Source organism: Cibotium barometz, chromosome 15 (assembly GCF_041138505.1).
Source record: "Cibotium barometz isolate CiBa-2024 chromosome 15, ASM4113850v1, whole genome shotgun sequence".
In the NCBI taxonomy this organism is placed as follows: Eukaryota; Viridiplantae; Streptophyta; class Polypodiopsida; order Cyatheales; family Cibotiaceae; genus Cibotium; species Cibotium barometz.
This window is the reverse complement of record NC_141060.1, coordinates 14,444,449-14,455,184: the sequence shown is the minus strand read 5'-3', so window position 1 is coordinate 14,455,184 and position 10,736 is coordinate 14,444,449. Positions and strand designations below refer to the sequence as shown.

Below are 10,736 nucleotides of genomic sequence, written 5' to 3'. Positions count from 1 at the left end.
CTTGGAGATGTACAAGGTACTATTAGTGGGCTTTTCACAGCAGCTTTCTTTCTCTTCATTTCTCATGCACGCCCAATGAACACTTTATCTGCTGAACGGCCACATGCAAACAGCCTTCTTTCTCTCTCTCTCTCAAGTCTCGCCTGAGTCGCCTGCATGGTAGAACTTTGAAAGTCGCCCTCTCTCAAACTTGGGTTTCATGCTTTGCAGGACACAATCAAGCTTCATCCACGGCATCATCTGGAGTAATCTAACTTCTAGTTCTAAGTCTTTCAAATAGTGAACACAATCTATATGGACCAAAGACATCATCCAAGGAATTCAAGAGTCATCAAGTCTTGAGACGACATTGATTACAACCACCACATTATCTCCAAGATCTAAAGGTTGGTCTACTTTTCACGCATTATCTTTACTTGTGAATTCTATGACTACTTGCACAAGACATGAAATCGTTGGCATACTAAGCATGAAGCTTAATAATGTATTTATTCAAAGAACACTACCTACATTATAGACTAAGGATAGAAAAAGATATGAGATTTATAGCAATATCTTGAAAACTTCATAGCATTTCAAATCACATTATTATTTATTGTTATGTACAGAATATGGCGCCACTTGGTCGACCTGAAAAAAGCAAAAAACAGAAAACCCTTGAGCAATCTCTTGGGCTTCATGGTCTAGTTACTAATGTAACAAGTGATCAACGTAATGCTGCCACTTCTATGGCTGCACAAGAAGCCACAAAAGAGAAAAAAAAGTATGAGCGGATTTTCTTGGAAAGTTGGAAAATTCCGCATACATGGGTTTTCCCTATTGATGGGTCTGATGGAAAAGAGAGGCTCAAATGCAGGTGGTGTACCTATGCACACAAAAGGAATCCTTATGCTCAACCTCAAGGTGATACAACTAAACAAAGGAGTGCCTTAGATGAGCATAGTCTCCCTAAAGAGCATATACAGGCAAAGGCTATGTGGGAAGAACATGAGAGACGCTCAACACTTCCCATTGAGAAGCATATTGCGATTATGACAGATGATGAGAAGGATAGGATTGTCACGGTCATGCAAAGCATGTGGTATGTACTCAAAAGAAATTTACCTCTTAAAGAGTTTCCACACCAATGCAACTTTCAAAGATTTTTGCGCACACCTAATATGCCAATTACTAGTGAGTACTCTGCGTACACTAGTAAAGATGCAGGAAAGGAATTTGCCAAGGCAATCAAACATGTATATTGGAATAGATTAAAGAAGGACATTGTTGAGAGTCCTTTTTACTCTATTCAAATCGATGAGAGTACTGATATTAGTACAAAACAATACATGATTGTTTACATCACGTACATGCAAAATTGTGGAAATGGCCCAATATGTACATGCTTTGTGGAACTCTTGCCAATCGAAAATGGTGATGCAGAGGCCTTAAGTAAAACTTTGCTTGACTTTTTGGCCAAAATGGAGTTGCCTTTGCACAAGATGATCGGTATTGCTACCGATGGTGCAAGTGTCATGACAGGCTCAGCAAATGGTGTGGTTGCAAGGTTGAAGCAAAATATTCCACATCTTTTGAGCTTTCATTGTGTTGCTCATAGGGAGTCACTTGCAGCTGGAGATGCATTTAAAGTGTTCAAAGAGTTCAAGTTTGTGGATAAGATTGCAAAAAAGCTCTTTGAGTGGGTTTGTAGATCGGCAAAGAGACATGCAGCTCTTGCAGAAGTTGTAAAGGCATTCAATCTTGGTAGACATGGAAAATTGAAATTGTTAAAGATGCACGATGTAAGGTGGTTGTCTCGAGGTCAAGTCATGGTTAGAGTGGTGCGTCTGATGCCAGCTTTGTTGACAGCATTGAAGCATGAAGATAGTGAGTTATATGCATCATTGAAAACTATAAGGTGCAATTTCTTTTGAATTTCTTTGCCGATGTGCTTGGAGAATTAAATGTGCTCAATTGCAAGCTCCAAGAGGAGCATCCAGATATTTCTGCTATTGGAAGTCATCTAAAGTCTGTTGTAGAGACACTTCAAATGTCTTTCTTGGGTCGAGTATTTGGCTTTGATACAAAACACACACATGCTTTTTTGACCATGGCTCATGGACAAAATGGGGTGGTGAGTTTTACAGATAGTGCTGGCAAAATACACTCACATGTCTTACACTTGGGGCCTATGTGTGAAGGAGATATTGTGAATGCATATGAAACTCTACATATAGTGATTGAGAATTTAGTAATGATGGCTACTACTTATGTCAGAAGTTTAGTGGATGCTTTATGGAATCGTTTTAAGGTTGATTTTGAGTTGTTTGAAGCTGTGAAGTATTTTACTCCAAGAGACTATAATGAAGATTTAGAAAAGCTTGATGATGCCTCACGACTATGGTTGGAAACTCTTTGCAAGCACTTTGGAAAGGAATCTGGCTCTTTCATGAATGAGGTTGAATGCAAAGGAGAGCGTAGATCTTTTGTCTCACGGATGCGAAATTGTTTTAAGCAAAAGAATATGCATACTGCTTGGCAAGATTGTTGTAATCATGAAGAATGGGAATTCTCTTTTCCATGGACTATGAAGCTTTGGAGAGCCTTGCTTTTGTTACCTCTTTCATCTGTAGCATGTGAGAGAGGTTTCTCAAAGATGAATAAAATCAAGGACAAGTTTCGGAATAGGTTATCCCTTGATATGTTGGGATTGGTGATGTTTGTGGGATTGAATACTCCCAAGGTAGACAACCCTGAAGACATGCTTTGGGATGAATGTTTTGAAGCTTGGAAAGCTATGAAGAGTAGAAGATCAAGATCCATGGAGACCACTTCTATGCGAGAAGCTTGAATTTGAAGTTTCCTTCTTATGCATTTTGGATTTTTAGGTTCCAGGGCACTTTTTACCCTCTTTAAGAGGGGTTTTTTCCCCTGGGTTTTTATTTGCTTTCTATTATATTGGCCTTGTATACATTATTCAATTTGCATATTCAAGGGCTTAATGTGAAGATTTTGTTGAAGATTTTTAGATTAAGGTGAGATTAAGTGATTTAAATATTGTATGAAGTGAAGATCTTGTCTAATTCATTTAAAGTTATCATGAAAATCTCTCTTATGATGTAAGTTGTTTATATGAATTCAAATCAATTTACTTTGGATAAATGTAGTGATAAAAGTTACCATGAGATGATGATTGTACGATCTTCTGTGTTAGTACCATAAATTTATAACTTTTTCTTATATAGATAAATATGGATATGCTTTTAAATGTCAATAAGTATTATGCAATTGATAACTGATAACGATCTTAAAATAAAATCTTGTAAACACAATACAAAATGCTTTGTATCTATTTGTACATGACTCAAGCATCACGATGATCTTTCGATAGGAAAATTTTTTATTCGTCTGTCATTAAACGGGCATTGTAGAAATTTGTTCTTCTTGAAAGAAGGGCAAAATTTTTAGGTGTCTATCATATGAAAGATTTGGGTGCCCTTCAAATCCTATCGTTGGTGATGGTATACTTTTGTGTCAGTTCTCTCTCCTATCAGCGTAGATTTGTGTCTCCTATCAGCGTAGATTTGTGTCTTTGTCGATGTTGGCTAGTTCCAACCACACTACTCACTCACACACACACACACTCTCTCTCTCTCTCTCTCTCTCTCTCTATATATATATATATATATATATATATATATATATATATATATATATACTCTCTCTCCATATATATATAGAGAGTATATATATATATCTATCTCTATATATATATATAGAGTATATATATATATATCTTAGAGAGAGTATATATATATAGATATATATATATACTCTCTCTCTTTATATATATATATATATATAGAGAGAGAGAGAGAGAGTATATATATATATATCCAAAACACACTCACTCTCTCTCTCTCTCTCTCTCTCTCTATATATATATATATATATATATATATATATATATATATATACTCTTTCTCTATATATATATATAGAGAGAGAGTATATATATATTCTCTCTCTATATATATATATAGAGAGAGAGAGAGAGTATATATATATCTCTCTCTCTCTATATATATATATATAGAGAGAGAGAGAGAGTATATATATAGATATATAGAGAGAGAGAGAGTATATATATATATATAGATATATATATATATACTCTCTCTCTCTCTCTCTCTCTCTCTATATATATATATATATATAGAGAGAGAGAGAGAGAGAGAGAGAGTGTTTTGGATATATATATATACTCTCTCTCTCTCTCTCTCTTTCTCTAACTTTGGAGAGTGAGTGTGTTTTGGAGATATATATATATATATAGAGAGAGAGAGAGAGAGAGAGTGAGTGAGTGAGTGTGTTTTGGAGATTATCCTTTTAACTTTTTGGTCCTGCCATTTGCAAGATAATGGGGTAAGGTAGGTTTCTTAATGGGTGGGGTAAGGTGAGTTTTTCGTTCAATCAACCCTCATATTGTCAACATCTTGATGGGTTTTTTTTCAACTTTGAATAATAAATTGAGGCTATTTTGTTTGCTTCTCGAGTGTGGGGGTGTAGAGAAAATTTGGGTAGCTTTTGAATCCACATGCATTGCTTTTAATCGATCACTAGGTAATTGAAAATGCACGTGTACGTATTGAAGGGGTGACATAGAAAATATTTCCAAGGGTGGCTCTAGGAACCACATGCATTGCGCATGAAATCAAGTGGATAGTTAGAAGCCCTCTCTATTGCAAGAGTTGGCTTGAATCATATTCAATAATGTGAATCATATTCAATAATGTGATCATATTTTTTCTTACATATTATATTTGGAATATGTAGTATTCTATTTAGCTTATTTTAGATAAAAATATTTATTGAAATTTACAATAACAGGAAACTTTTTTGTTTTAATTGTTAAATGTATTCTAGCTGTTAACAAGTAAAAGTTATGTAATTACTATAATTATAAATTCAAGTAATTATTAAGTTTTATGCTGATAAAGTTATATATACTTTTGGATGGTAATTATAGTGAAATTATGTACATTTCTAGATGGTAGTTTGTATTTATTCTAATCTTATCACAAATTTTAATAAGCATTTGAAATAGTGCATAATATTTTATGGTATTCAGTCTTTATGATTAGAGATTTATTTAGAATTATATTATTATCATTGACTCTAGTAAAAAGATAATATATTTACTTATCTTGATCCCGATTTCAAGTATATAATATAATTAGGATGTAATTGATATTTTTAATTTCTTATATATTTCTATATCTATGAGTGGGTTGTCTATATTCTTAACATGAGATGTGAAAGAAAATTCAAGGCCATATGCTTGCAAGGGCCAAGCTCAAGTTCTTAACCTCCCTAAGTGAAGCTTGCTAGTGTTCTTTCTTGTTTTCCTATTTTCTCGACATTGATTATGTTGAACTACGTAAAGGTCTCCTAGTATTGTTTCTTGCAATATTGTGCTGAGCTAGAAGAGATTCTTAATAGTATCGTTTCTTTTAGAATTCCCATGGGAGTAAACACAATATCTCCAATGAATGATGTCATCATGGTAGATGTTAAAAGTGGTAGTTAGTCTTTATTAACTAAAGACTAAGTAACTTAAGTACTATATTACAATAAATATAATAATAATTGTTATATTAGTATCCATTGTTTGAATTTGAGTTTTTCTTACCCTTATTTTTTTTAACGCAAACGAGAAGCTAGAGCCATGATTATTTCAACAAGCTTTTCTCTCTCCCAACACTATTTATGGGCAAAATAGGTAACTAACGAGGGTTACCTGATTAAAAATTTTCATTAGGAACTCAATGGAGTCTTCTTGGGCCCTTTTATTTGGCAGTTTAAGGGAGTCAAACCTTTTCTCTTAAGAAGAAACGTTTTCTAATTAGAAGCTTCAAAACGGCTACTTTATTCGAATTTGAATTTTGGGGAAAAAATGGAATTTAAAATCTAGCGGATAAAACCATATCATGTAACATATCTATGGAAAGCTCTTGATGCGTAGATCACGGATCTGTAATCTCCGCTCAAATCGGAGCTTGTATGTAGAAGTTATGGAGGTTCGAAAATTGTAAAATTGCCTCCTCCCCTTTTTGGGGGAAAAAGTGCACCCTTTGACCACTCTTACACCTCTCTTACAAACCATTGGTTTTTGCTTACATGGCGGGCTCCTATTTGTCAAAAAGTTAAACGTTTCCATAACCTCATGGCAAATTAAAGGGCCCAAAAAGACTCCATTGAGTTCCTAATGGATGAACTTTGACACTTTTTTCAAGAGAGAATATGTGGTAACCCCCATAGATTTGTAAATAGATAATGTTTGATATAAAAACAACTTAACTTTTAAATGGAATAGAAGAAGTCCCCACAACTTAAAGAAATACCAAATTTGTTTTAATTAAAATTTATTTTATAAATTTCATGAATGAAAGAAACTTTTTTTAATTAACTTTCTTGGAACAAAGTTTACCACTATACACAAATATACACATTATTTGACAAGTGAAAAAAAAAAGATTAGAATAGATAACATCATAAGCTCTATAATTTACGAAAAACCCTACAATCATGCTTGAATCTATTTTCAAAGCCAAATAGCAAAGCCAATACAAATAATATGAAATGAAAGTTCTTCCTACAAAGATGAGGTAAAACTTCTTGAATGTTTCCAAAGCAAAAAACTAAAGTATGTAAAATAGTAGAGTCATGATAAACTAAATTATGTAAAGTAGCAGACTCAAAAATCTAAACATCTAGCGCTTGATCTGGATCTTCCTCTTCTTTATTGGATTAGTCATTATTTTCTTCTCCTTGGGGACTAGGAAGCATCAAAGTAAGATTCGCATTTTCTAGTAGAGATGCTACTTCCCTAGTCTCATCAGAGAGGGAAGGCATAGGTTCTTTTGATGCTAATTGGAACTTCTCATTAGCATCAATGGAGACCACTCCCACCTCTTGATCTTCATTTGGTAGTTCCATATAGCACCCTTTACACGCATAGGAATAAAGGCTACTTGGTTCTCACCCTTTTCAATTGCAATGCAGTTTCTCTTTCTCTTAACTTGTTATGGGAATATATTTTAAGCCTTCTCAAATAATTCAAGGACGCTTGGATTATCTTCAAGCATCAAGCCAAATCATGTTAATATTATGGGTGATGCCATTAAAAATATTATTCTATTCTCTTAGATAATTCGAGGATACTTGGATTATCTTTGCGTCAAGCCAAATTATGTTAATATCATGGGTGATGCCATTATAAATATTAATACGTTTGGTGGATATAGACGTATGTTTGAGACCTCCAATGCTTGTTTCAATTGGTTTAAATGAAAGGGTGATTTTGGGGTTTCTTATGCCTATAGCAAAGATGTGTGTGGTTATGGTTTGTATACATATGGAATATTTGTTTACCAATTTATTGTTGGTTATTTTATAGGTGAAGAAGATTCTGAATATTGAGAGAAATTGCACATATTTGCAAGGTTCTTTTTATTCTATTTTCCTAGAAATTTAGATCTATGAAAATGGTATCAGAGAAAGGATCTAGGAAGATCGAGGCAAGAATTGAAGGCTTGAAAGCTTGATTCAAAGGTAACCACTCTGCAAAAAAATGTGAAACCATCTTCTTCTTCAAAAGTGGTTTTCCCTAATTCAAAACCTCTCAATGATCCAATCACATGGATTGAATGAGGTTCTCAAGGGGGTTTGAATCCCTTAATCACATTGCTAAACCACTTCAAGATGAAGAAATCCATTATGGAGGGCCCTTATTTATCTTCAAATCAATTGGGTGGATAGGAAAATACAAAGAAGAAGCACTAATCGTAGGCTTCTTCTTTTTTTAAAATTAAAGCTCATTAATTAAGCTTCTCCTTCTTTTCTCTTCGATTCGGGCAGCGCAGAATTCTCCTCCCCTTCTAAAAAATTATTAGGTTTTATAAATTTAATTAATTATTAAGTTTTATGCTGATAAAGTTATATATACTTTTGGATGGTAATTATACTAAATTTATGTACATTTTTGGATGGTAATTTGTATTTATTCCAATATTATCAAAAAAATTAAGATAGCATTTGAAATAGTGCATAACGTTTTATGGTATTTAGTCTTTATGATTATAGATTGATTTGGAATTATATTATTATCATTGACTAGAAAAATGATAATAATTACTTATCTTGATCCTAATTTTAAGTATTTAATGTAATTAGGATATAGTTTAAATTACTTTTAATTAAGATGTTTTTAATTTCTTAAATTTTTTTTAATCTAGGAGTGAGTTGTCTCAATTCTTAACATGAGATGTGAAAATGAATCCAAGGCCATATGCTCGCAAGGGCCAAGCTCAAATTCTAAACCTCCTCACGTAAAGCTTGCTAGTGTTATTTCTTGTTTTACTATTTTCTAGTCATTGATTATGTTGAACTAGGTAAAGGTTTCCTAGTATCGTTTCTTGCAATATTGTGTTGAGCTAGAAGAGGTTATTAATAGTATCGATTCTTTTTAAATTCCCATGGCAAGGAAAATCTCTCCAATGAACAATGTCAACATGGTAGACGTTAAAAGCAGTCGTTAGTCTTTACTATTGAGACTAAAGACTAAGTACCTTAAGTACTATATTACAATAAAAATAATAATAATTTTTTTATTAGTATCCATTGTTTTAATTTGAGTTTTTCTTACCCTGATTTTTTCTAGAGCAAACGAGAAGCTAGAGCCATGATTATTTCAACAAGCTTTTCTCTCTCCCAACACTGTTGCAGGAAAAATAGGCAACTCACAAGGGTTACCTAAAAAGATTCCCTCCCAAAATGCATGAAAGCTCAAAAATAGCTTAAAAACACACTTTTTTTAAAAGCACATCTAGAATTCCATGTGTACATTAAAAAACTACATAATTTTGACACTTTTTTCAAGAGAGAACACGTGGTGACCCCCATAGATTTGTAAACTGATAATGTTTGACATAAAAACAACTTAACTTTTAAATGGGATAGAAGAAGTCCCCACAACTTAAAGAAATACCAAATTTGTTTTAATTAAAATTCATCTTATAAATTTCATGAATAAAATAGAATTTTTTTATTAACTTTCTTGGAACAAAGTTTAACACTATACATAAATATACACATTATTTGACAAGTGATAAAAAAGATTAGAATAGATAACATCATAAGGTCTATAATTTACAAAAGGCCCTACAATCATGCTTGAATCTATTTCTAGACTCAAATAGCAAAGCCTTGATACAAATAATATGAAATGAAAGTTCTTCCTACAAAGATGAGGTAAAACTTCTTGAATGTTTACAAACCAATAAACTAAAGTATGTAAAGTAGTAGAGTCATAATAAACTAAATTATGTAAAGTCGTAGACTCAAAAATCTAAACCAATTTATTGTTATTTATAGGTAAAGGGGTTTTTGAAGATTAAGGAGAAATTGGGCATATTTATTACTTGGCACACCATTTTTGTGAACAAGCTTTGTATATACATGTGCTAGCTTGTGCACATTTTGATTTTTTTGGAAAGCCTTTGTTTATCAACAACAAGCATAGACTTGAACTTTAATATTTTGTAAAGTGTGATACACTTTAAACCCTAGCCTCATTTCGTGGGCACTCTACTTTGAGTATATAAGAGAGTGTCATTCAAGAAAAGCACCTTTTTGTATTTTTGGAGGCGATGGCCTAATTTGGAATAAAGTATGTTACAAATACTCATGTGTGGGGGGAGGCCACACACATGAGGGGGGATGATTGTACCCAATCTTGGAGTCATGCTTTGTGAGCTAAGTATTATTTGTTTTTCACTCAAATATTGAGTATGTTGAACATGTAGTATTTCATGAATTATTTGGTTTAATCAAATTCTTGCAAGTTTCTTTTAATTCTATTTTCCTAGAAATCTAGATCTATGATAGTGGTATCACAACAAGGATCTAGGAAGATGGAGGCAAGAATTGAAGGCTTAAAAGATTGATTCAAAGGTTTTTTAGGAATTGCACTCTATTATCCAAGGGGCAAAGACCAAAGGATAGAGGGTTTGGCAAACCACTCTATAGAAAACCATGAAACCATCTTCTTCTTCGAAAGTGGTTTTTCCCAATTCAAAACATCTCAATGATCCAGTCGCATGGATTGAGTGAGGTTCTAGTGGAGATTCAAGTCCTTTAATCACATTGCTAAACCATTGCAAGATGAAGAAATCCATTATGGAGGGCCCTTGTTTATCTTCAAATCAATTGGGTGGATGGGAAAATAAAAGAAGAAGTGCTAATTTCTTACACGCTGATTTTTTTATTATTAAAGCTCAATTAATTAAGCTTCTCCTTCTTTTCTCTTTAACTCAGGCAGCACAAGATTCTCCCCCCCTTCTCTTCAATTCGGGCAGTGCGTGGCGAGCTACTTACTGAGAAGAGAGAAAAACATTGTTTTATTTGGATGGTAATTATACTAAAATTATGTATGTTTTTGGATGGTAATTTGTAATTATTCTAATATTATCAAAAATTATAAGGCAATGTTGACGTGCCGACGGGTGACTTCCTCTCTAGTAATTATAATTATAGTAATTATAGTAATTATAATTACTATAATTATAAGTTAAGTAATTATTAGTTTTTATGTTGATAAAGTTATATATACTTTTGGATGGTAATTATACTAAAATTATATAACTTTCATATGGTAATTTGTATTTATTCTAATATTATCAAAAAATTTAATATAG

General features: G+C 32.8%; 2 protein-coding genes across 2 annotated transcripts; both read left to right on the top strand.

Annotated features, from left to right (window-relative positions):
* Nucleotides 1-1,031: 1,031 nt before the first annotated feature.
* Nucleotides 1,032-1,913, top strand: LOC147630993 (uncharacterized). Its single transcript, XM_086809126.1, has one exon. The coding sequence runs from the start codon at nt 1,032-1,034 to the stop codon at nt 1,911-1,913; it is 882 nt and encodes a 293-aa protein (XP_086665252.1).
* Nucleotides 1,909-2,968, top strand: LOC147630992 (uncharacterized). The gene has a single exon (XM_086809004.1). The coding sequence runs from the start codon at nt 2,030-2,032 to the stop codon at nt 2,828-2,830; it is 801 nt and encodes a 266-aa protein (XP_086665130.1). The 5' UTR covers nt 1,909-2,029; the 3' UTR covers nt 2,831-2,968.
* The last annotated feature ends 7,768 nt before the right edge of the window (nt 2,969-10,736 follow it).

Coding starts and splice junctions, on each gene's coding strand:
- LOC147630993 (XM_086809126.1), top strand. CDS start 1,032: ATGACAGATGATGAGAAGGATAGGATTGTCACGGTCATGCAAAGCATG.
- LOC147630992 (XM_086809004.1), top strand. CDS start 2,030: ATGTCTTTCTTGGGTCGAGTATTTGGCTTTGATACAAAACACACACAT.